This window comes from Colias croceus, chromosome 12 (assembly GCF_905220415.1).
Source record: "Colias croceus chromosome 12, ilColCroc2.1".
Classification (NCBI taxonomy): Eukaryota; Metazoa; Arthropoda; class Insecta; order Lepidoptera; family Pieridae; genus Colias; species Colias croceus.
In genome coordinates, this window is record NC_059548.1 from 3,040,347 (window position 1) to 3,068,055 (window position 27,709).

The 27,709-nt window shown below is 32.4% G+C and overlaps 1 protein-coding gene across 4 annotated transcripts in view; it reads left to right on the forward strand.

Moving 5' to 3' along the window:
- Positions 1–27,709, forward strand: part of LOC123696018 (serine/arginine repetitive matrix protein 5) — a 97,290-nt gene that overhangs the window by 2,662 nt on the left and 66,919 nt on the right. For 2 of the 4 annotated variants that reach the window (XM_045641996.1, XM_045641998.1), the window contains exon 1: positions 15,294–15,449. Coding sequence is in view for 1 of the 4 variants with exons in the window: in XM_045641999.1 (XP_045497955.1) it covers positions 13,402–13,479 (78 nt within the window). In the remaining 3 variants the exon portion in view is untranslated. Of the gene's footprint in view, positions 1–13,381; positions 13,480–15,293; positions 15,471–27,709 lie in introns of those variants that run through there. The other 2 variants (XM_045641999.1, XM_045641997.1) reach the window with 2 other exon arrangements.

The window sequence follows — 27,709 nt, forward strand, 5'->3', positions numbered from 1 at the left end:
AAATTCTACATTTAGCGTAAAAAGATGTTAGTCATAACATCCTATATTTCATAGAAAATATCCCATTATGATTCACTATCCTGGTAGTGTCACATAGTGCCTTCAGTTCAATGTTGTGTCACTGTACTATGCAATAATAGGAAGTACATAGAACTGTCTAACGCGATAAAATATTTATAAGGAAATTTGTCATCAAGTATTTACCGCAAAAATTACATGGTGATGATATTTTCTACGTGAATATAGTTGTCGGTTTCTTTATAGGGTTAATAGATTTACACCTCTTTCACGCAATGATCGTAGCACACTTGAGCTTTTTTTTAATAAATCTTACTTTTCGGTTGTATTCGCTCTATAGTTTTTAATTGTAATGTAATAAATATTGTGCAGTACATAGGAACTGAATGAATCTTTATTCCATAGTAATTCAGATTTTTAATGGTTTTTTTCGTTATTTTCATCTTTATCTTATAACCATAATATTATGACACATAGTGGGTTAAAGGAATTAACGTTTTTTTTTATATTTGGTATATTAAGTTTTTTGCGAAGACTGATTTTGCTGCACTGTTGACTTCATTCTGTAAGAAAATATTTGAGTAATTAACGACCTTTATCAGAAGATCTATTTAGCGTACATATTTATGTTGCAATTACCGTAGACTTTAGTAAATGTAAGTATTAAACTAGACCAATTAAATACTCAAGGTGTGGTTAGATATCCTGTCTAAATACCAGGTAAAATGTATTAAATTCCAATTTAATTTTACTCACAGCCATAAATACTCGATAAAAAACTTGCAAATAGTCGCTTTTTTCAAGTTTAAAGGTTTAAACCATGTTTGGTAAGTAATTAACAAACGCAATTGAATATTCAAGTTTTTATTAGGTCAAAATGCTTTATTGAATTAAAAAAAATATTAGATTATTTTCATTAAAGTAATTCCTTATTGGGACAGAATAATTAATGCAATAATTATTCTGCCCAAATATGGACTCATTACTTATATACTTAGATCGTTTGTATATCTTCTAGATTATTTGCTATTAATTATTGAATTTGTTAGAATCTTTGCTATTAATCATAAAACATATTTAAAACAGGCTACGTAACAAAGGAATCATAATTATAAAATTGTAAAATTTTTCGTATTATTATATTATTAGTATTCGCGATATCATTTCTTTTTTTCAATGGATAATGTTTAAAATTATTTAAAAGTTCGTAGATAACCGTGCTTCGTGCCGTCCTAAATCGCAAATTTAAAATTTCAATACAAAATCTATTAGATAATAGTTTTATAATAGACAAATTAAAACAATTTCAATATCACCGCGACAATTCTGTTAAGTAAGTCGTTTCCCTCCACACATTATGAATAATTTATATCTCCACGAACTGACAATTTATAAACACCAAGGACAGATCTAAGTTCATGTTTGTTTCATAACCGTGAATATTCTTTGTAAATCGTGACGTGTGATGAGTTTGATAGCGAGCTTGTCAGAGATTTCGCCCTTTATATTCACACCGCGTATTTCAGTATGAATTCAGTGGCACGAATGATAATAACAGAGGTTGGCAGCTGACCCTAGACGACAAGGCCTTTGCCGTGCGCGCGGAATTCGGAACACAATCTTGTTGTCATTGAAGCCCAGTCCAGCTGCTTTATGGCCTCACATGCTTCTTTATTTGTAATGATCTGATAAATATGGTCCGATGCTTTTATGGGCATGATGGATTATCGCAATTTGCTGTGAACTGCGAAGTCGGGCAGTTGACTTAATTTAAGGTTAACGAAATTCCGGCAGTGTACAATTATTATGTTGCTAATTGGTAGTGGAATGTTTTTATCCTGAACAAGACTGAAAATAAATATGCAATAAATATGACTGAAATTGCAGTAGGTATTGATGTGATTAGGCATATAAAATATATGAATTTCCATTCATCCCATTCTTTTTAAATTAGAAGAATGCTATTCTTGGGTGAAAAATCATACTCAAATTATGCATATGTGTACATGCAATATCATACTATGTACCTCAATAAAATAACCTTTACAAAGAGGAAATTAAGAATTTTCTGCTTAAATAATCATTGCAAAAAATCCAAAGGTTACAATTAATTATATAAACGCCTTACCGTTGTAAGAACTTGACCGACATTGGAGGCCATTGTAGAGTGACATCGGGGGAATAATAAACAAGTTAATTTGGTGTATTTGCCAACAGGGACATTATTATATTATTATCGTAGTAAAAACATTTTTTTTTGGTATTTTTTTTTTGAAAAGCTAATAATGTTTTATGTTACAATACTAGAAACATACTGCTATACATTGAAAACAATGTTTAATATTTTATATAATAGAAATACTAAATATTATAATATAACTAGATGAGGTAAAGTCCTACATAAGTGAATACTATTTTTAACAGTTTTAGTGTTGTAAAGAAAACGGGAATAGCTTAGGGATTAGCTTTGCGGAATTTGCATTGTTCCCCAACGTCCTATTGTAGTTTCTTACGTAAAACAACGAAAAATTATTTTTATCATAGAACTATTAAAATTAATTATTGATTATTGTGTTGTATATTACTGTATCTAACAAAATCTTTTGTATATTTCTTTTGTAATATAGAATAAAAAAATTACAAAAGACGCATAATATTTAAATAAATCACATGTAGATATACTAATATAGAGACTTTTTTCTTCCGCGTTCTTATTGTTCGTACTTCTTCCCACGCTGCATTATAAATTGTACCAGTATAAAAAGACCCGTGTTTTAAAACTTTTTATATTAAATCTCGGTTCAATGAATGTTGTGATGCGTTTCATTTGAGAAAACCAGTTGTCAAAATATTTTATATAATAATCTCTTGAAATACGATCTGGGTAGCTTACTGAAGGGGCCGACAAATAATGATGTAATTTACGAACGGTTTAAAAACTTTTAATTAAGAAGTCTGAAGTAAAATGCGTTTAAGATATTTTTTCTTGTAACTGGTAAAGTTCTTGTGATACCATGATAATCAGTACCTAATGTACATATATGTTGTGTACATAATATATGCATACCAAAAAGTATACAACGTAGAAAAAATATTAAATTAATAATATACATATTTATCATGATAATATTAAAAGTTATGTCGTGAACTTGAATACAAAAATTCGAAAAATTTCGATTTTACAATATGTTTTCAAGAATCGTTATCCATACTAATATTATAAATGCGAAAGTAACTCTGTCTGTCTGTCTGTTATTCAATCACGCCTTAACTACTGAACCAATTTGCATAAAATTTGGTATAGAGATATTTTGATACCCGAGAAAGGACATAGGATAGGTTTTATCCCGGAAATCCCACGGGAACGGGAACTATGCGGGTTTTTCTTTAACTGCGCGGGCGATGCCGCGGTTGGAAAGCTAGTAAGTTATAAGGATGACACATTGATTAGATAATTATTATCGATAGGCGAAGAAACAATTAGGTTCCATGCATATATTTAACGTTATAAGCAGGGTTTAGTGAACTCTTCGGTAAATGATTTTTATTTTACCAATAAATAATAATATTTCAGTATTTTAAGTAGTGTTGCCCAAATGCAAGAACAAGACGAGACTTAGCCAGTCTTGGTCTTGGTCTTGCGCCAATACACCTGGTCTTGGTCTTGGTCTTGGTCTTGCGCCAATACACCTGGTCTTGGTCTTGGTCTTGGTCTTGCGCTCCCAGTCTTGGTCTTGGTCTTGGTCTTGCAGCAAGAGTCTTGCAAGTCTTGCAAAAAGTTTACTTTAAATCTTAGAAAAACGTATTTCAATTGGAACATTGTGAGCTTGAATTAACATAGCCATGGTAAAGATCAAGCAGATTAATAAATAACTGAAGATTTGATAAGAAATTCGAAAATCAAAGTCCTAGCTGCAAGACGCAAGAGTCTTGCAGGCTAAGTCTTGTTCTTGCTCAAGTCTTGCACGGTCAGTCTTGGTCTTGGTCTTGCTAAAAATACGCGGTCTTGTTCTTGGTCTTGGTCTTGCAAAAACGCAAGACCAAGACCAAGACTGCAAGACCAAGACTGAATTTGGGCAACACTAATTTTAAGAGTACTTTTAGCGTATTTAAAACTTAAACTCCGCGTCTGTAAAATAAACTTCTTGGTTTTATATTTTTTGAATCTTAAACACCAATTTTTCAAGCCAATTTCATAAAGTCCAGTTTCAGTCTAGCCATCTAATTCCTAAAAAGTCATTCAAGTTGCAGTTATCTACACAATTATAAAGAGGAAAACTTTGTTTGTTTGTTTGTAATGATGATTGATTGTAATGAATAGGCTCATAAACTACTGGACTGATTTTAAAAATTCTTTCACCATTCGAAACCTACATTATCCACGAGTAATATAGGCTATAATATATTATCATTTATCACGCTAAGACCAACAGAAGCGGAGCCACGCGGGTGAAACCGCGCGGCACAGCAAGTAACATATACACAAAGATGGAATAACGGGAATAGGAATTTTTTTATATATTTTAACAAGAAGTCAGTACTAGTAATACATGCTAGTTCCTACATAAGTAGTTTTATAAACACAGAAAAACTGTTCGTATCAACGACCTTCAGTATCACTGGATCGCTAACCAATCGAGCAAGTAAATATTTTTCGACCACCTCGATAAAATTTGTTTCACATGAACAAACAAAATTATGAATAACTTTGTAATTTCACGTTTTAAGATTAAAATGATAAAAGAGTCACGTAGCGTAACGTTTTTATTTACTTCATAGACTTAAGTCGTCTTTGTGTAGAAGATTGTTTATTTCTAGTCCATTTTACGAGTTTGTGTTAATGTCAATAATGTGTTTGGCATAATTTAGTACACCTAGATAACATTTTGAAAATATAGGTACCTTGTATATCAGTATAAAATATAAATAATATCAAAATTTAAAATTATGAATTATGCAGTTTTTATTATCACTACTGTTGTATATAGTACTGTAAGCACATTTTTGTTCCCTTTATATCATTTAAGTTGCTGCTTTTTCACTTTTGTAAATGGGTGGATTAATATGATATTCGATTTTATGTTAAGTACCTAGGTACATACGTCAACAAAATTTTGTACTGTTCCATTATTAGAGATATACAACTATTGAACTAGACAACTGCTTTAGCTGAATATTATTAACATTAATTAATCTTATACACGATCGTATATCGATAAATTGAAATCAACATAACTAAAAACTATAAGCTTACTTCAAACTTGATTATTACCATTAATAACTCGCAAAAAACCTTTTAAAACCTGATTTTTGACCATATACGTCCTATTAATTTATGTAGCACCATAAAAATTGCATCGTAAAAAATAAATTTACGGTTTTAACACAAGAATGATGTTTTGAAACTGGCAATACATTTTTTATAATATTTTCCTTATTAGGACCTATAATAATCATCGATTTCAAAAGTCTATTGTGCGATGCCTTATGAATAATTCATGGCATGAGCCAAAATCTGATATCGAGTTTACGAGATTTGAAACCACACGGGACTAACAATTCGAATTTGGTGTACGCAATTTAATGTTCAATTTGGTATTGCTCGTACAATGAATTAGTATCTATGGATTTCCAGGATTCTGCTTTATTTGCGATTACAATTCCCAAACCACTATCTTGTGTTTGGATTGGAATACGTAATATGCGTGTGGAATTCGTTAATAGATGCTGTTTTGTTTAATATAATTGTTACTTTTTAATCGTGTACAAAATATTTAAGTGGGGACATTTTGTGCGCGTAATTTTTGCTCTATGTAAAGTCTTATAAATTGACATAGCTTATTAATTACTTAAATAAGGAACAATATAATTAGGTATTGGAAAGTGTATATGTTTATAATTTATATTACATTGACATCTAGTAATAAGTGTACTACTAATGATATGAACAACATTTCAATTGTTCAACTTTTGAATCAATTAAGTTACAATCATTACAATTGTATTGGTTTTGTTCTTCCAAATGTCAGTTATGTAAAGTATACGCCAAAGCTTCTAAAAATAAATTAAAATTACCAAATGTTCGACCTTCGTGGCTAATTAGTTTGCCGATACAATTAACAGTCCCTCAAGACGAATTACGTCAAAAGTGACTCCTACGCATGAACAGTAGTGGACAGGAATTCTTTGTACATTTCTCATTGGTTTTGGATTGTGAAATTTGTGTGTTTATTTGAGTGGTTGGCGCGATTGGAGTGTATTGCAGTAATGGTGATATCCAGTTACCGAATGGTTTGACATACATAGGTAATAATTTATTCTAGGTTGGTAAATAGTGAATACCTTTTTGTTTATATTTGGTTTTCTAAATAATACGATCAATATTAATACTTAATGTGTTTGTAGAAGAAGAGGTGTTCGTCAGTCCGTATATAAAAAAAATAATAATGTAGAGCTCTACATTAATTTTTTTACGTATAAAGTAGGAAAGAATCAATACTAATATTATAAAGCTGAAGAGTTAGCTTGTTTGAACGCGCTAATCTCTGGAACTAATGGTCCGATTTGAAAAATTCTTTCGGTGTTAGATAGTTCATTTATAGAGGAAGGCTATAGGCTATATATCATCACGTTACGACCAACAAGATTGGAGTCACGGGGGTGAAACCGAGCGGAGCAGCTAGTAAATAATAAACGGTATAAATATAATATGAATAAATTTATTTATGTCTATAGCAGCAAAAGCAAAACTATCTTATAAATCAAGTAGATTGCTTGTATGTATTTTTTTAATATCTTAATTTAACACAAAAACCATTAAATACATAATACATAAAACAATCACATTAAAATCTAAATAATATGAAGCATAAACTTGAACGCCTTAGAATCTAAGAAAACTTGTATGCTATTGTGAAGTTTGCTTGAAAGTGTAGGCGTCGTTACTTTAGAGACAATTACTTTTGCGGTCCTTGTCCTGTCAAAACTGTAGTTCCTCCTTATTTTTATTAAATAAAAAAGAAACAATACAAATTATTGAGGACATCTGTCAATTTTGGGAACATCACTCGGAAATAAAAACAAAATTTAAAAGTGGGTTATGCGAAGGTTTTTTTGGCGCACTCCCTGCATGTGGTTTTAAGAAAGTATGTTTTACAAGTTTCCTTTCTAGGAGGTCAGGCGGGTATTGACTCATCGTTGTTTCGTATGGGTGGCACGTTTATATCGGATTCTTCAATCACCATTCGTAAATGATCGTGCTTTATTAGCTTTGGCAGGTGCAAAGATGTTGCGAAGTAATTTTGCTTTGATATTCCATAAACACGCTTTATCGAACAAGCCTCCTGATAGCCAAATGAGAAAGTAAGTTTGTGATGGTTTGTTACTCCTTCACGCAAAAATTGCTGAACTTATTTTCATAAAATTTTCACACACATAGAGGGTAACTTAGATTAACACATTGGCTTTCTGCCGGAAACTCCACGGGAACGGGATCATTGCGTGTTTTCCTTGAAAACTCTAGTTAGTTATACATAGATATTCTTATTTCCTAATGTGTAGTATATTTTAAGCATATAAGTACATATTTAAGTAGTGCATAACAATTTGAGCAACCTAGTTAAGTAGTTAAGTGCCAAATAAGCAGCGAAAGTATTGATTTTAAATAGAATTTGTACATAATTAATTCAATTAATGCCAAATGGATTGAACCAAGTCTTTTGTAAGTCAAAGATTAAAGGTTTTCAACATCAATATGTAGTTAATACTTTAAATTACAAATCTAACGCAATTTTGTGAAAATTACCTATAATAGTATACCTTATTAATTGTTATTAGTTAAAAAACATCAAATTACATTAATTTTTGCTCAACCTTCTATATGCGCATTAAAAACATTTTAAAATGTTTGTCATTAAAACAGTAAGCATAAATTAATCATATTTTCGTAGTCGTTATTTTGAATAAAGATGTTTTATATTGGTTGCATCTTAACTTTATGTTGTCGGGGTAATAAACCCCGAAGGACCTTCTAAAAGTTATGAATATTTAGATTTTAAAAGCATATAAAATATTGATATACATTGTAAATTATAAGTAAATTGTTGTATTTAAGAGTTAGTTATGTGACAACCCTACGCTATATGTAATGTGAAGCGCTGACGGTGTGCTTTCGTTCGTGAGAACGTTTTATTCCTTTAAATTATAATATTAGAATAAAGACATATTGTGAAGCATCGTGCTCATAATAACACGTATAATGTAATTTTACTTTTTAATTAAAATAATTTAAGATATATAATTCTTTTTATTAATTCACTGGAAAGTGAATTTAACTGGCGCAGTCGGTAGGATACTCGGGTCGCCCGCGGGAAGATATCCGAAATGAATATCGGTTCCGAGGCCCCGCGCGGCCGACCGGTTTTTTTAAAAACCCAAGCGAGTATCCAGAACATAAGCAGTATCCAGCCATCGATACAGAAACCATGTCAATGTGAGTTGCACAGAATTATTTTATTGTGTTGCTTTCCTATATTATATTCCTATATTAATTTTAGAATAAACCTTCACGATTTTCCATCCTAGGAAATCCCGGGGTACCGAGGCTGTTAATACCCAACAGTCCTCGAGAAATAGTTTAGTTGATAGTATTAGAAGTATTGATAGTTTTAATATGTCGTTTGACACGGAAGAAATTTTTAAATGCATAAGGGTGGTCCCAGATTTTGATGGTAACCCCCATGTATTAACAAAATTCATTAAAATATGCGACCAATTAGTTATTATAACCGTACATTATTACTATATAAAATTAGGGTTCAACATTTAAACGAAAAATTGGATAAGGCATCGTCCTTGTTAGAAACTTTAAAACCAGTGTAAAACGTAGATTGATAAATGGTTTAGGTTCTATACAGAATTAGCGCAATTCCTAGACTCCTTAGACGATAATATTAATGATTTACTTTTAGTAATAAGAAATATAGAGGATAGTTTAGCTTTTATGCGTACATCGCGAGCGCACCATGTTATGTTAGGGATAGATATATTAAGTATTATATTAGTTACTTTACGTTCCTTTTACGATTCAGAACAAATTATTATTAATGTAGATCTCCGCGAATAATTCGCACTGGATCATACTTTAGTAAAAATAGGATAGTAATTATATTAAGATTCCCCATTATAACTCCTCACACTTTAATCGTGCAAATCATATTATCATCATACCTCCCTATCCCTATATAGCAACCAATAAAGATATTTATGTGCACATAGAGGCTGAATGCCCGAAGTTCAATCGAAGAGCAATCGGTTTCTATGTGAAGAGACCCTAAACCATCATACAAGAAGTTCACCCGACTGTATTGACTGCACAAACCTCATCATCACGCAAGAGATATCCAGCGACTGTGAATCCACCTGCCTAACATTAACTAAGCCAGCAATGGAGAAATTGGACGACAGTCAATACATCATTATTTTTCCTCATCTCACAAAGGTTAAATTATCCTGCAAGCGTAAGGAATACCTTCATCTCCAAGGCAGTTTCATAGCAACGTTACCTACAAACTGCTTTCTACGTACTGACGACCTCACTATTACAAATATTAATAATGAAATTAAAGATACACCTACAAAAATTTTAATTGCACCAATCAGTAATATTCCGACGAGAACGCTAAAAACCTTGGGACTGCACTCCATCTACCATACGACAATACCACTTTACATCTTTAGCTACTGAGCGCAGCGGCCACTTCAATGTTCCTGTGCCATCGTCGCTACAAATCAAAGAAAATGAATATTCAGAAAACACAGAAAACATCAGCCCCAGAAGTTGATCCTGCCGCAACATTTTCACTCAATGTCCTAAAATAGTTGCGGATCTGCGGGGGGAGGAGTTATGTGACAACCCTACGCTATATGTAATGTGAAGCGCTGACGGTGTGCTTTCGTTCGTGAGAACGTTTTATTCCTTTAAATTATAATATTAGAATAAAGACATATTGTGAAGCATCGTGCTCATAATAACACGTATAATGTAATTTTACTTTTTAATTAAAATAATTTAAGATATATAATTCTTTTTATTAATTCACTGGAAAGTGAATTTAACTAGTTATACAGCAATTTTTTGTTGTTATGATGTTATTGTTTTGTCTGATCAAACCAGCATATCCTAAAATTATGACTAGGCATTTGGTCAACGTGTATGCGTAGGCAATCCATACTAATATTATAAATGCGAAAGTAACTCTGTCTGTCTGTCTGTTACTCAATCACGCCTAAACTACTGAGCCAATTTGCATGAAATTTGGTATGGAGATATTTTGATACCCGAGAAAGGACTATTTTTTATCCCGGGAAATTGAGGCAATCCCGGAAATTCCACGGGAACGGGAACTATGCGGGTTTGACTGCGTGGGCGAAGCCGCGGGCGGAAACCTAGTACGCATTATTCGAGAACACAAGTACAATTTTACTACTGTTTATGATACTTGTGTATGGTGTGTAGCACAGGTGTAGGCCATATTTCATCAGGTGTATCTAGGAAACAATATGGGCAGATGATAATGAAATGGTGATCTAATTGTTATTATAATTGATGCAGTATTTACGATAAAAAGTATTTAATTTAACATCATGTTTTTAACAACATACATAATTGATAATACAGATGAGTCAGGTGTAGGAGACAAATGAATACAATTAAGGTGTACTTAATAATCGTAATTATTTTATAATTCCGGGTAATGTCGTGACTCTGTAGTGTAATAAATGAAGTACTTCCTATTGTTCTGTATTTTGTATTCAGATCGTAAGTAGATCGGTTTACGCTAAATGTTAACGGAATAAATATAACCTTCTACGTCTTGGGCGGAATACAAAATAATTATTTCGCGTTCTGACCCTACATCCGTGATGTAATCAGTAGCAGTATGATATCTACGTAACTAATTGTATATAAGAAAAACTAAGAAATTCTGTTCTTTGTATGATAATAACGCCTACTGAATTACCGATATTTATTCAGCAGAATCTTATAAAAGAGATTTCATGTTAACTATTTGATACATTGAGTATAACTTCAAGCATAGATTTTAGTGACGACGACGAGAGGCTTAAAAATGTTGAAATATTTTACATATTTCTCAGAGAAAAAATCCTTTAAACCCCATGAAATCTCCTTGCCCTACCCGAGTTATCCCGGCATAAATTAAGCTTTATTATTTTCGAGCTCAATTAGTACAAACAAATAAAATAAAATTCCCCCGTTAAAATATATAGATAGACAACCAGTTAGTATAGTCATTTCAATATTATTATAGCATCTTAATACCGGTTCGAGCGTAGTTAATTGAAAATTGAGCTTTTTAAATACAAGAAGGATGTGTACTTTTAAATAATTTGACATTACACATAAATGCAATTATATGAAACAGGAAGTTACGATGACGTCATGGATGTGTCAAAGGTCAGATTTCCTTCCAAGTACAATGAGGACAATGATCGCCGCTTCATTAATTGCAAGTCAATTACTTATTTCTGTGTTGTTTGAGTCAGAGGGTTTATGGATGTTGTATAAAATAAAGGAATTAATCAATTATTTATAACATATCCGTATATATATAACAATTACCATCGCCATGGATTTGAATATATATTATGTCATATTTATTTATAACAGAATAATATCTAATGTTTGTTTACAATCTTGATAGAGTTATTTTCAAGAGGTTTAAATAAAAACAATTTAAAATATCTGCTTATTAAATATCCCAAGAGATTTAAAATAACTTAAACATATCTTTATGTGTTTCTATTTATGTTCGCATATTTTTTGCAATGTTTTACAATTTAAATAATCTTCAATAGTCTACAATGTAGAGTCTTTGAATTTTAGTTTGTAACATTTGTTCTATAATTTCAATACCAATTACCAATGTCCACAATATGTACATACATCGTGTGACAATGTTATATTTGTATTACGTCACAGAACTCGCGAAGGTCGGATTATTGAAAACGAATGTCTGTACAAACAATACTATTTCTAAACGCTTTCCATTGAAGCACTCAATAACACATGTTTTGTGGTTTAATTGCAACGGTGTTATGATGTGTGTTTTTATAATAACACTAGCGGTACCCCGTGGTTTTACGAGCATTATACTTTGGTCTTCCTCCTATTGGTCTTAGCACATCTTAGCGTGCCTTTAGCTTTATAGACTTTTTCGATAAATGGACTATCTAACAGTGAAATAATTGGTCCCGTGGTTCCTGAGTTAAGCATGTTCTAGCAAACAAACAAACAAACTCTTCAGCTTTATAATATTAGTATAGATTAATATATTGCAGAACATGTGAATTATTTTATACAAAAAGAAACAAACATTAACACAGCCTTCGAGAAACCTTATGTTTTTAAATCGCCACACCTGCTTTTATGGGTGTAGTAAACATAATTATAGAACTTGATTTACCAATTATGTGGAAACTATAAAATATGAAGAAATAAATAAATTGTAGAAATATTCCTTCGTAGCTCTTGATGATAGTTCCTTTAACTCCTCGAGGAGCGTAGGGCCTCAGTAAACTTTTTCCAATCACGTCGATTTTGGGCTTTTGCTTTGACTTCTTGCCACGACACAAGTTTTATTTAGTTCAGCAACCACGGATCTCTTCCACGATGCACGGGGACGACCTTTTCTTCTACGACCATTCAGGGGCGTCCAGTCTAAAGCTGTTTTTGCTATATTTTGTTCCGGCCTCCTAAGGCAGTGTCCTATCCACCCCCACTTCTTGGAGCAGATTTGTTGGTCAATAGGTTGCTGATTGGTTATTCTCCAGAGTTCTTCATTGGAAATTGTATCAGGCCAAAAAATTCGTGATATACTTCTTAAGCATTTGTTCAGGCATACTTGGAGTCTGTTGGAGACAGCTTGTGTTACTTTCCAAGTCTCACAACCATATAGCAGTATCGACTTCACATTGCTCTCGAAGATTCGCAATTTAAGCTGACGGGATAAGCGACTTGATTTCCAAATCGGAGATAACTGTGCAAAAGCTCGTAGCTCTTACATAATTTAAAATTAAGTTTCCTCTATTATCATAAATTCACTAAAATTATTTAACATCATCAAGTTATAAATGTGAAAAATTTAATAACAAAAATATAAAATTTATTAAATAAATTTTTAAATAGAAAAATTAATTTATTATACCGTAGATAGGTACTTCGTATAACAGTCATCATAAAACTAATCCTTGAATGCTTATATCAACTGCATATCATTTATACCATTACAAAAATTTTCATAAAATTTAACTACGTATTGTAATAAATAAAATCTTTTTCTAGGTATCCAGTGATGCGCTGACATGCCCATCACGGCGTTGCAACGTGAAACAGCATCTGTGTCCCCCGTCATCCCTTCGTATGAAGAGGCCCTGGCAAATGTAAGCATAATAAATAACAGTTATTGTTATAGGAATAAAAGAAATGCTATGTGTTGTAGAGCATGTGAATGTGTGTGTAAAAGTACGGGAAGAACTACAAATTTATATTAAAAGGAAGAGGATTTGCGACATAATTACAGAAACTTAATTATTACAGTAATTTATCAGCACATTATTGCATTACTTCATAGAAATCGGTTACAAAAATGTCATAAAGAAACTGGTATGTCCAAAAACTAGAAGTTCGATCACATAATACTTTCTACAAAACGTAAAAATCGTTGTGCTCAATTTTTCTCCTCTGACCAAATTAAACAATGGTGACAAATGGATGATGATGATGAATCAGTTTCTTATTAAAGCTATAACTTAAAGAGGTTGCAGAAATAATAAAACATTTAAAGAAATAGGTGAAAACTAAATATGAATGCAACGAAGGAGCGGAGAAAGTAGTCTTTGTTTATTTGCGTGTAAATAAAAACAGAAAGTGTTTCAAGAATTTAAAATGTAGGTAATTGAATAAATTAAGAAAGAGCAATTTTTATTAGAAATATAAGTACGAGTATATTTCGAAACTTCGATAATAATCATTATCGTAAATAGTAAAGGATAGTTTAAATTCAAATTCATTTTTTTTACAACTGTTTTAACAAAAAGTAGTTTCAGTAAATGAAAACTTACTAATTAAATTATTGGTAGAATTTAGCAGAGATAGTATGAGGTTAAGAGTATTAAATGTATGTAGGTAATTGTAACATTATCTGTAATCTTTTAATAACACAGTGCGAAGACAGCGGTACTTAATTACTAAGCGGCCGCCTGTAGCGCCTACTATAAAATGTAGCTAAATTATTTTAATTTATATACTATTAACTGTATTATGATTGTATATACTTAAAACATTTACCCTTCTATAATTTTTTTATATTGTGTTTTTTTGACTGGTATTAATAGTCAAGTTGCATATTTATATTAACTTGTCATTTGGTTTCTACGTAAGGTATAAAGATGTGTAAATGGATATTGCTAAAAATTACTATAAAATTTTATATACCTTTGCATTTACTTTAAAATATAACTTTTAATATAAAAAAATGTATGTGTGTACTAGTGTACACACGTAAGAAGTGAAACTTCTTTATGACCTTATTTTTCAAAAAATAATTTACTATATGCAACTTTATAGAAATATGTCGAATCACGCGTGATAAGGGATACGAAAAAGATGGCGCGTAACGGAAAAATGTTACACTAAATTTTTTTCCAACCTCGATAAAGAAGTTTCACTTCAAAAAATAATATACATTTATTCAAATTTATTTCAACCTTAATAAAATATTGTTTCCTTTATTTGATTTAATATCGTAAATATTATAGACGCTCAAGCTCATTGCACCAGAATGTTACAAAATGTCCATATTTATCGAATTTAGCAAATTTTATAAGCAAACGAATATTGCATTGTGCAATAAAGCATGCAACCTTAATTTGCATACGTTTGTCGCTAATCATCTATTACCTCGAGTCGCAATTCACATGCCACTTGAATATTTTCCTAGAAAAGAAAGATTATTTTTTTTTTACTTTTGTGCCACTTTTGCTTCGAAGATTGTCACGTAAATAATATCAAGAAAGCGAATTCTAAATCATAGGAACTGAGATAAATAAAGTAACATAGAAGTAGCTACTGCGCTTCTACGTTATCACAAGTTACCTCAGATTGCTCCATTGTGCGAATGGAAAATGTTCATTATAAGGCAAGCGGACATGTACTGGCTGGTACAATTCACTTGCATACAATGCCTTAATATTTTAGTATAGTGCAGTTAACAGCCTCAGGCGCGCGGTGATTTCGCGTATACACATTTCACAGAAAAATTACGTTTCAGTTAGCATTGTGACAGTTATAGTGCTTGTGTTTAAGTGCTGTGTAACTACGTCACGTGGATTTATAGATTAATAATATCTAAGTATTTAATCGTTTTATAAATGTATTTGTTCCAGTTTATGATACGGTTGTTCAAATAGAAATTAACAGCTCGCGTGTGTTACGTTCATTTAATAATAAACCTTGGTTATTTTATGGAGATCGATGTTATTGTGTACTTAGCGAGTGTTTATCTTAATAGTGTACTCACGACTACGCTATTACGGCTACCGATTTTATACAAATAAAATTATTGCGTTATTGATTTTTCTATAGGTTACGATTGCATCATGTAGTTTTTTTGGACTTTTAGTTCAAGTGTGGGTGTGATAATATTATTGGACATAATGCATTCGTAATAACTCCAATCAGCGTAAATTTCAACTTATGTAGGGCGAAACATTCTAACTATCTTTAAAATTTTATTATAAATAAATAAACAAATCATTTTTTTGCACCATTATATCTTAAAATTAAATGATTCATATCTCTTATAATTTTATTTCACACGTGTGGTTTGAGCACTACTTGGATTTATTAAATTTCTTTATTTTTAGTGATCCATTTTATCTAACCTAATAAGTTTTGCATTGGCGAAGATAACAAAGTTTTTCTTCAATTTTCAACCAACAGATCTGTAGTTTTACTTATGTAACTTAGATGTTTTGTTAAGAAATTCAATCTATTTCAATAATATTTTGATTGAATATTTAGAAATTATTTAATGCCTATGTAATCGAAAATGAATTCACATTTCTATTACAGCAGAATCGTGCTACTATTGTGTCTCTAGGGATAAAATTAAAATACTTAGTGCGTAAAGCGAATCCAATATAATAAAGTGTTGAATAACGATTTGCACTATCAAAAGAAATAATTGAACCAAAACGAAGCCGTCAATGGACAATGGACAAACAATACCTTTCCATTCAGTGAGAGTCTTCATTCATTGTGTGATGTGACGTCATGTGGTAATTAGTTTGTAAAAATTGAAAAATATTTGGGAAAATATACACACACTAGCTTTCCACCCGCGGCATCGCCCGGGCAGTCAAAGAAAAACCCGCATAGTTCCCGTTCCCGCGGGATTTGCGGGATAAAACCTATCCTATGTCCTTTCTCGGGCATCAAAATATCTATATACCAAATTTCATGCAAATTGGTTCAGTAGTTAAGGCGTGATTGAGTAACAGACAGACAGACAGACAGAGTTACTTTCGCATTTATAATATTAGTATGGATTACTTTATGAATTATTTATAGTAAGTATATAGTATATCAATCAGGTAGAGCGATACCTACTATAATACAATTAATTTTTCAGATTTGAGTCTCTTCATTATATTTTTATTTATATCTGTGGATGTTTTATCTATTAGACAATTATATTTAAAAACAAAAAAATTGTATCTAGAAAATGTCGCCAGCTTTTTGTAGTAGTACATTTTATCTAATAATGACGCACTTATTTCGTGGACCTAAAACTATAAACCAGATACAATAGATTTGAATGAAATAAACTATATATGCATATATCTACATTCATGGCTCTACATTTATATAAATTTAATCGCTGCTACGCTCAAATCTTAGTTATTACTTTTTACATCAAAGAGGAAAAGTCACTCCTCCTTCTTCATTAATTGCCCCATACACATACATCATTGAGTAACACCATGGATTCGCATAGTCGTAAAAACTCGTGTGAAAAGCGTTATTTCGTAGTAATGTTCAACTAATTTATGCTATCCTATAAATCCACTCAAGAGTCGTGTCCAGAACATTTTCTCACACTTTACCAAGTACGCAAAGCGACACGGATTAAGTAATATGCAATTTGTTCATTGATCAGGGTTACGCAATGCCATAGAATGACAATTTAAGAATAGCCGGCTCACCTTGCCGCGTGGGAGCGCTGTACCTACAACCATAGTATAAAGATACTATGCTACTACCGCGTTTGCAATCTTTTTATTAACTGTTTATTGTGATAGTTGACCGCTTCCTTGGCACAGTGGTTGACGCATAAGCGTAGCGCGATGGGTCCTGGGTTCGATTCCCGGTGGAGACGAAGAAAAAAAAAACTCGGTCTGGTAGGACACAGAAGGTTGGTCACCTTCTTGTCCCTAAAGAAAATCGTTCAGTAAAACAGATGTAAAATGCATCTGCCCCTTACTCTACTAGGGGACATGGGATTTCACTTTTTTATTGTGATAGTTTAGTCCCTTGAAGTGGAAGGATTGTGGAGTCGGTTTGATGGATGAGCTAACGAATGAACCGATTTTTAAACTCGAATTGGGTGGGACCGCAAACCGCAGCGTTTATCAGTTTTGATCAATATGAATTCGAGTTTCTGATAAACCACAATATTTATGTGTTATATGTACCTAACTATAACAGTTATTTTTTAGAACAAAATTAGTGGAAGTTTTAACGTAATATAATTTTTGTTATTTTATTACATAGGAATAGGGGGAGGAAGTTGCTCGCGTCCGTAGGATTTACCATCTATTCCTAGACTCACCCTACACGTCTCCCCTGGGTGGTGCCAAACGAGCAACAACGCCGAGTCTCGGGCGGCGGTAACTAACCCGATGCAACCTGCCTAAGAAACAAGTTATGTTGGGGGTAGGAAATGACCTCCTCAACCCGCAATCTCATGGTCTAGTCCTGAGATCGGGGGCATTGGCTTAATCGCCCGTGTCACGAGGTAGAAAGCCTCTCTAAAAATTCACCCTAATCCTAAGGTGGGATACGCGCCGAAAGGATGAATGGCTTGCAGGTAGCAAGCTGATAGCGCCAACCTCAACGGACCCGGCCAACGTTGTTGTATGCAGCCTTCTTGGAGGAATAGGCGTCACCCTTCAAGTGACTACTTAGTTCGTCCTTACTCGTGGGAACAATATGAGCGAAACCACCCAAAAAAATTCTAGTCCTAAGAATAATATGATACAGCAAAAATTAAATAAAAATATCTTCTTTAGAAATCGTAGTAACAGTTTACCAACAGTAAATAAAACTGGAGACAATAAAATAGAAAATGAGAAATTAGACACTAGAGAAGGTACAGTGATCAGTTCGATTCAGTGGCAGAATGACAAAGTACCTCTCATAAGACAAAAACGAAAAGAAACAAGCCCAATAGATAATGAGAACATAAAGAAATCAAGGCACACGTCTTCAATCATCAATGTACCTACACATAACAAATACGACATTCTAACTGATGAGGAAACAGCTGAAGTACCTGACAAGGACGTGGAATATGTACCTAAGCCTGAACCAATTTTCGTGACTGGAGTCATGGATGTCACAGCATTAAAAGCTACTTTAAATACAATTGTGGATAACAAATCATACAACATGACAACTTTAAGATCAGGGCATATTATCAAGTTAATGCCAAATGATGTTCAAACTTACAAAGCTATCCGAGAACACTTCATCAAAAATAATATATCGCATTACACTTACAAATTAAAATGTGAGAGAGCATACAGAGTTGTATTACGAGGACTACATGCTACTGAAGACATTTCTCTAATTAAGCAAGAATTAAGAGAGCAAGGACATGAAGTTAGACAAATAGTAAATATCTTGCATAGGTCAACCAAAAAAGCATTACCTGTATTTTTTGTGGACCTAGAACCAAATAAAAATAATAAAGAAATATTCAAATTAAAATATTTATGCCAAATGAAAGTTGCATTTGAAGCTCCCTATAAGAAAAATGAAATAATGCAATGTAAAAGATGCCAAAGGTTTGGACATACCAAAAACCAGTGCCTTAGACCATTCAGATGTGTTAAATGTGGCAACGAACATCCCACTTCTGTATGCACTAAAACACCCGAAACAGATCCCACTTGTGCGAATTGTCAAGAAAAGCATCCTGCAAGCTATAAGGGCTGCATTAAATATAAACAATATAAAGAAAGACTACTAAAAACCAAATCAAACATAAAAGAAATCCCAATCCAGTCAAGTACTGACACAAAAACACAAGAACAACCAAGACCTAATCCAAGACAGTTTAATTACAGACAGAAGAGAAGCTATGCAGATGTAACAAAAGATCGATCAATCAAGAATTTATCTGAAATTGAAAACCCTTCCGACAGACTAGAACAAATGTTCGCTAAATTCCAACAAATCATGCTTAGCATGATGGACAATATGATGGATCGTATGATCCAGCTAGTGTCAAGCCTAATAACAAAATGATTAATTCCATCCGAATAGTCACTTGGAATGCCAACGGCTTAACTGAACGCCGTCGCGAATTTCAAGCATTTCTTAAAACAGAAAAAATCGATATAGCATTAATTTCTGAAACAAGATTCACTGCAAAATCTTACTTTAAAATACCAAACTACACAGTATACACAACTAACCATCCGTCAGGTAATAGTCACGGCGGAACTGCAGTAATAATAAAAAACAACATCAAACATTACGAACTAGAACAATACCGTACAGATAAGATACAGGCAACTTCAATAAATGTTATGATCAGTGAAAAAGCTGAAACAACTTTTTCTGCAGTGTATTGCCCACCAAGACACACGATAACCAAGAATGACTACATAGAGTATTTCTCCAATCTCGGCTCCAGATTTATTTGCGGTGGGGATTGGAACGCAAAACATACCCACTGGGGTTCTCGATTAATCACACACCGTGGAAGGCAACTATATAGTACTATACAGGATTTAAAACTAGCGTGTATCGCCCCTCAGGAGCCGACGTATTGGCCAACAGATTACAATCGAATTCCTGATCTCCTCGACTTTTATTTAACCAAAAGTGTAAGCCGCAATTACTTGACTGTTGAAACTTGCACGGATCTATCTTCAGACCATACGCCAGTAACATTGAATTTTAATACAACAATAGTGATGGTGAAGCCAGCAGAACGATTGTACAACAAAAGAACTAACTGGAAGATGTTCCAGGACGCAATCACTAGCAGAATTCAGCTCATACACCCGTTCAAAACTATTGAAAGCATAGAAGAAGCCATTGAAAACCTTAATAAAACAATTCATGAGGCAGCAGCGATATCCACGAAACAACGAAAAAGGTTACCACTAATGAACAACGAATACCCAAAAGCCATTAGAGACAAAATACTCGAACGCCGTAATTTACGTAAAATATGGCATAGAACCAGATATCCCTCAGACAAAACTGTGTTCAATAAATCTTCTAACGAACTCAAGGAACTAATAAAAAGTTATACCAACAATAATTTGCAAGAATTTTTATCTAACCTAACCCCGAGTCCGGACACAGACTATTCGTTGTGGAAAGCAACACAAAAACTAAATCGTCCTAGAAAACAGATCCCTCCCATCAGAAAAGCCAATGGGATGTGGGCGAGATCAGACCAGGAAAAGGCTACAATATTTGGTGAACACTTGTGCAACGTTTTTCAACCATTTCCAGAATTGAGACCGGAGCATAGCTCTGAGATACATAGTTATTTGGAAAGCGCAGATCAAATGTGTCCTCCATTAAAATACACTAGCCCTTCCGAAGTAGCGGATGAAATACGAAACCTTAAGGATGGAAAATCACCAGGATTCGATAGCATAGATAGCGTTCTCTTGAAAAACTTACCAAAAAAGGGTATAGTAGCAATCGTCAACATCTTTAATGCCTGCTTAAGATTGAATTACTTTCCAGGTCACTGGAAGATAGCACAAATAATAATGTTACTCAAACCTGATAAGATACCAAATGAAGTTGCATCATATCGGCCCATAAGTCTTCTACCGTTAATGGGTAAACTTTTCGAAAAGATCATACTAAACAGGTTGAAAGTACATCTTAACGACATCACCCCGGACCACCAATTTGGATTCAGGGAGAATCACGGAACAATTGAGCAAATTCATCGTATTGTAGACGTTATAAGCAGATCTTTGGAGGAAAAGAAATACTGTTCAGCAGTATTTCTAGATATTAGCCAGGCCTTTGATAAAGTGTGGCATGACGGTTTATTATTCAAAGTTAAAAAGATGCTCCCTCACTCATTCTTACACATTATCAAATCTTATCTCTACAAACGTTGTTTTGAAGTAAAGTTTCATGAAGTGACATCAGAACTGTATGAGATCAAATCAGGAGTTCCACAGGGAAGCATACTGGGACCGATTCTCTACATTATTTACACAGCCGACCTTCCAACTTCAGACAACACCATAGTCGCAACATACGCGGACGACACAGCCTTGTTATCCACTCACTCAAATCCAATAATAGCCTCAGATCACCTGCAAAATCACATTTATAAAATAGAGGAATGGCTTAAAAACTGGAGAATACATGCAAATCAGAGTAAATCAAAACATGTTACATTCACACTCAGGAGAGACACATGTCCACCAGTTAAATTGAACAATGATTACATTCCTCAAGAGGATAATGCTAAATACTTAGGCATGCAACATGGCGAAAACATATTTGGACAAAACGGAAGCAACTGGACTTGAAACTTCGTAGTCTTTACTGGTTAATTGGACGCCATTCACAAATGAGGACAGAAAGCAAATTAGCAGTATATAAAGCCATCTTGAAACCCATATGGACCTATGGCATCCAACTATGGGGCACAGCTAGTAATAGTAATATAGAGATACTGGAGCGCTTCAAAACAAAAACTTTAAGGACTATATTTAACATCCCATCATACATCAGTAATAGGATCATATACTTAGACTTAAAGCTACCCACTGTCAAACAGGAGATAACTAAATTTAGTGACGCCTACCAGAAAAGACTTTCAAATCATAAAAATGAGCTAGCCTTTAAATTAAGCGGAGATCAAGGCCTTCAGTACAGAAGGCTAAAAAGACACAGTGTGCCAACACTACAGGGCAGATTTGTAAGGATGGAATGATACATCCATTTGAGATGTGTCCTTCTAAGCAAAAAAAAAAAAAAAAAACCAACAGATATCACACAAAAAAGTGGCTTATTGTTGTGATCAACAGATTGCCATGAAGCAGTATAAAAAAAAAAAAAAAAAAAAAAAAAAAAAAAAATTTATTACATAGAGCTACTAATTACTATACTATACTATACTATACTAAACCGCCTCCACATTGTCCAAATTCAATCAAATTTAAATGAGACAACATGTGAGGTTAATGTAGTAAAAAAAAAAAATATTTGATAATAAACACAAAAAATATAATACAGTCGAATGGAGAACCTCATTTTTTGAAGTCGGTTGAAAAGTATTATAATGATGACGAACGAAAGTTGCGAAATTGTTTTAAAAAATGTAACTGAATCCAATCTCGGATCGTAAGCGATACCGTCCCCGGTAGTTACATTTCCTATCAATCAAACGGTGAGATAATAAAAAGTCCGCCGAAATATCAAATTATGGTTAATTTGATATTATCGGCCGTGGGGGATTTGTTGTCAATTTATTTTTATGTGAAAAATAAATCTTATTTATTTTATGTATCCAATATCTGATTTGAGGCTGTTGAATATTGATATAAGTAATGTGGTATAAAATACTTTGTGATCCTTCTTAGAAGCGCTTGGAATTTTTTTTCATGTTTTATAGTGCGTTGTGGATTTTCCATATTTTTAACCTTAATCTAATATAGGCTATAATATCATGTTTTTATACAGGATGCTTTGTTCCGAATATCTAGTTAAATCGTCATTATAAAAATTGCATGCTTGCTGAAACAAAATCTAACTATAACTCATTTGAGCTAATTTCAATACATTACGTATTATTATGTATTCTTTGTCTTGACTATCCAATGCAATAATAAGTACAATGTGCGTGCGTTACAGTATTCAACTTAATTATTCCAGTATCATGATCAAATTATAGCTGTCATAGTTTTAAAGAACAAGTATACAAACTAATGATTAATTATTAAAGTAATACGTGTACTCAGATTTTTATTATTAGACACGTTATTTTAAGAGTCGATTTTTATTAAATATAAACAAAACAAAAGTTACATAGGGTAAGAAATAAGGTCTGATTGAAGACTCCATGACGTCAATATCTTCAATTACATGTCCCTTTTCGGCTCGACACTATAATCAATGGATAGTGACGTCACAGAATATTATGACGGTATACCAGCGGCAAAATAAATTATAAGCCATCCTTGCCTGCGTCATTAAGTTCTGGCTTCTACGTCTGCGCTCCGTATAATTTTTGATAAACTTCCTCTTAGAGCTGTAATTTTTTAACTCTTTTCCAATTCTATTTGTTACTTACCAGTAGGTACTCATGATTTTTGGTATATCCTCATCGTATCTTATAAAGATACGATATTCAAGTCTAGCCTCAACAAATTGACTAAAACTAAGTCATATTATTGTCCCTTACGATGTAGAGTGAAACCTTTAAGAAACTTCGTAGTGAAAATAGTTCTTAGATTTTCCACAATACCTACCCTATACGTATCAGCCCAATTTACTGATTAATGTTTCACCTCTATTTCCAAACGATTTCCACATTTATTAAAGTCTACAATATACTTTAATCTTTACATATCGATGCCACGTACTCGCGTATCGTGTAATTAGGCAAAGAAGGCACCTTGAGATGGAGAGCGCCTGTCCGTGACTCTTGGATATCCGATACGGATCAGTCAAGCGCGAGCCTCTGGTTACTAAAACTATACGTTGATGTATACTAAGTTAACTTTGACATACAAATTATACGTAACTCGTTGATATTATGTCGTGTTTTAAGAAAAATATAGACTTTGAAATAATTTGGACGAAGCTAAGTACCTAGTGAAGTTGAGATTGTCGTGTCTACAGTCGAGAAAAATATAATCTTTGTACATTTTGAAGAAAGAATACGACTGTTTTGTGTATATTTAGGAGGTATAATGAGGTAAAGATAATAATTAATATTCACTGTAAAATTCCAATCATGTAAAACGATTGAGAATTTGAAAACAATGACGTGTTGGGGCTATTTTATAAGTTTGGTTGTCAATTGTCATCAACACATGAACGTGAAGACAAAATATATGAATAAATCTACATAATAATAAATTGTTTACGAAGGTAGAGCAAGGGGTTATGTCACCTTATCGTTTTCTTAGCATTAATTATAGAAAAATATATTTTAAGTTAATAGTTATTTAAGATTATGGGTATATTTATCGTGGTGCTTGTCGTTAAAGCAAACCAGAATAAATCGTTGTGGGATATGAATAAAAAGACTATTATTTTTTATTTAACGGCCAGCATAAATGTGAACTGATGTAGTTATTCTAATTTTGGTATAAGAAGTGATATTATCTAAGATGATATTTTAATTTCCTTCATAAGTATATTATTTAATAATAATAGTATATTATAAGCATAATACATAATATAATAGTGAACTTTTTAAAAGTTAGTATTTTAATAATAAATAAAGAAGCAAAGTAGAAGCAGGTACAATAGATAAGAAATCAGTAAGAACGTTACTAAGAAATTGCCTAAGTACCTACTACATGAATGAAACGAGTTTTGTAATCTTGAAGATCCTCTTTTATAGTTGCTTATAATATGTTAACGTAAGTCGTCAATTCAATATTAAATTTAATTAGCAGTGAACCTATTCTCTAACAAAACAAAGAACTACTTCCCTGACCACTTTTGGCACACATTACTTACCAAACTTGTCAACTGAAACAATGAATTTGCGTGACTGTTATTCTTCATACGTAATATTTATACGTGTACGATAACAATCGATCAATGAAAAAACATAATTGTCTAGCTAATTATCGATATCTCTTTTATACTCGATTCAAAATGACCGCAATATCTGCATTCCTACATAATCCGATAATTAAACATATGCCCAGGAGTAATTAACTCAATTTTCAGTCCGGTTTATGTTGACTTTATCACGCACGGTTTGGTTTTTGTTTTGGCATTAATTATAGTGCTGTTATATTGATGGATCTTTAATTTTGAAATTGATTTTGCTTGTATTGTTAGTAAAATTAAACAATTTTTTTACCGTAAAACTGTTTGAGACAGTATGAACTGTTATTTGTACTCATTCATCTTTACTAGGATATTTAGCTTTACTTATATGTTTTAAGGAGTGGCTAGTAACTGTTCTTAGTACAATACTTTTAACCTAATTGTAAAAAGGGAAATACAATATCTGACAATAAAACAACAACTACTCTACACGTGAAAGTTTTTGAGGATTGATACCACTTACCTACTACCTACTACGTTATTCTTGCAAAATCGATGTCATGTAATTTTCGCTTCAGAAAGATTTATTAACAACAGAAGAAGCCGCGTCTGCCAGCTAGTTCTTATATAAACTTATTATAATGTTGATTAAATCACTTTAAAGTTCGGTTATTGCGCCTATATTACAGGTTGGTACAAATGTAGTTCATTCCTCGATAACTATTAAATAATGACCGGTTGTCACCGTCTTCGTGGCCTTGTGAAGGCGCTCGGTCAATGGGCCACTTTTGGACTAACACTCTCGGTTTTATTTGGCTAAACGTTTATGGGCAAAAATATAGGTAGTCTACTAAGTTCTAATGATAGCTTTTTGGCGTATACAGATTATATTTGTTTTGTTTGCTACTAATTAGTCTTACAGCATATGTTATTGTTGTGAAATTTGTTTACATTGAGCTGAGATATTGAATCTTCTCTTTCCCGGAAGATAGAAGCATAATAGTTAATAGAAGCCCTCTTAAATTATTATCGTACTAGCGGTCCGCCCCGGCTTCGCCCGTGGTACATATATTTCGCAATAAGAGGTAGGTACCAGCCTATGTTCTTCCTCAGGGTCTAAAGATTGTCTGTGCCAAATTTTATCAAAATTGGTCCTGTAGTTTATGCGTGAAAACCATACATACATACATACATAATTACAAACCTTTCCTCTTTATAATTATACTAATATTATTAGTAAAATACGGTTTTTAAATTTGTTCTATTATTTATCAATAGATTTTCCTTTCAAGAGACGTATTTGTTCGACAGTCACAAAGTTATAGATTAGTAAAATACGGTTTTAAATTTGTTCTATTATTTATCAATAGATTTTCCTTTCAAGAGACGTATTTGTTCGACAGTCACAAAGTTATTGTCACAAAGTACCTATTACCTACACATGTATTTAGTAACTGAACATTTAGGTAAAACAATCTAGATAATTTCAACTAATGATTTTCAAATGACATGTTAGCAATATATAAAATGTAATGACCTGCTATTTACCTTTCGTGTCGAGTGTTCGTAACATCGTAGTGTTTTACGCAATATTTGTATCATAAATATATTTACTTGACGGTAATTCATATGAAATATCCATCAATGGTTAATTATTATGAGTGATGTAAGGTTTCTGTATTATAAAGGTTTTCGCAGGTTAAGTGTATTTTATTGCTCTTTGATTTATTGTGTGTAATTTTCGAGTAATTATTGTGCATTATGTAACTTTTGTTATAATATGTTTTCCTTTCTATATAATTTTGTTTCAACATATTTTCGTCACAATTTTTTAAATAGTGATTATTCTTAGTAACTATAGAATACTTAGATACTACCTTATAAGGTAACGATATCGTTTTACAATTTATAGTTATTTGAATATTTGGTTACAAAATTGATTCATGACAGAGTTTCTAGTTTTAAGAATTCCTGAGTATTTTCAATACTGTCATTTCTGTTGGTTTTGAGTAAGGTTCAATCTAATCTCTTAGGTATTGTTCGTTATTTATATAATTTTATAGATATCACATGAGTTATCGTGCGCAGGGCAATTATAAAAACACTTACAAAAAATGTAGTTATTATAAACATATTAATTATGTTATATGATAATTGTAGAGTTTTTCCATTTAGGTGTCCAGTTTTTATCGTTTTATAATTGCATATTCATTCATTAGATGTTCATACCGTGAAATAGTTGGCCGTAATTTATCATTGTCATGTAATTAAATAATTACCTACAAGTTCGTATTTGGGTTTAAACATTAATAGTTTAAAATATTGCATTTGTGATATTTCAAAAATGAAAAAAAAAAAATAATAATTTTTCTTTGGTTTCGAAAAATCATACTTATTCAATCTATAAATAAATACATAGGTACTTGATAAATATAAATATATATTGTTAGAGTATTAATTCATGCAATTAATTTGTTTTGTAACTGTTTAATTCAGTGATGAAATATTTAAATTTATTAAAGGAAAGCCTGGATTTCTTGTGATTATTAATAGAGGAACCGACAATACATATTTTACTGTTTGCAAGCTAATTGTGAACAA